We start from the raw sequence: 832 nt of genomic DNA on the forward strand, positions 1-832 counted from the left end.
TAGGGAATATATGGTAGATAAAGCACTATGTAACTTATGCATATTAAAATCCATATGAAAACTGTTCCATAAATGTTCAGACTGTCTCTTTATATTTCTTATCCTCACTGTATTCCTCCCTTAGGGCTACAATGAGAAATATATCAAGAAATGTTAGTCATAAAATTAAGATAATTTCAAATACATTAAGAAAAAGTTGTGTGTAGAAATTTAGGATTTCCTGAACTAAATCAGAAAAATTACCACTTTATTCTTTAGCCAGCCCAATGAATTTATGTGATACAGGTAAGATTATAAAGATGAAATGAATGAAAATTTCCCTTGTCTTAGCAATATAAATAAAATAAAAATGGAAATCTACATATTTTTAAGAGTAATTAGGAGCGTTATTTTTCTCTTTAATTACTTTTATTGAAACTGGTGTTTTGATGTGACTTTTGAGAATAAAATTAATAAATTATGACCAGTTATATATCAGATTAAATAGTAAAAATTGGTATTAAGATTTCTTTTTGTAAATATTAAGAATTATGAAAGATTAGCATGTTAACATTTCATGCTTACCATATTCATTTACCTATTTACCAATTAAAACGCTCCTCTTTGAATTCAGCCTTTCTGATTAGTTGTATTATATTCTTCTGTTTAATAAATAGCATATGCTTTGGTTTAAAACAAAGCCAGATCAACTTTTCAATTCTAATACTTGCTAGTATTATGATCCTGTGTATGTACTGAGCTTCCTTCCACATTAATTTCTTCATTTTATTATAGAGTTATATAATTTGTATCTATAGTACTTAACTTTTAACATTGTCCTTCAAATTTGAGG

At 26.3% G+C, this 832-nt stretch overlaps 1 protein-coding gene across 1 annotated transcript in view; it reads left to right on the forward strand.

Moving 5' to 3' along the window:
- The first annotated feature begins 266 nt into the window (after positions 1–266).
- The window catches only part of LOC101656462 (olfactory receptor 6C1-like), a 2083-nt gene continuing 1517 nt past the window's right edge, over positions 267–832 (forward strand). The window contains exon 1 of the mRNA XM_004717833.1: positions 267–285. Within this exon, the coding sequence (XP_004717890.1) occupies positions 267–285 (19 nt within the window). The remainder of the gene's footprint in view (positions 286–832) is intronic.

Source organism: Echinops telfairi, unplaced genomic scaffold, assembly GCF_000313985.2.
Source record: "Echinops telfairi isolate 266 unplaced genomic scaffold, ASM31398v2 ScPeMD7_7404;HRSCAF=8442, whole genome shotgun sequence".
Classification (NCBI taxonomy): Eukaryota; Metazoa; Chordata; class Mammalia; order Afrosoricida; family Tenrecidae; genus Echinops; species Echinops telfairi.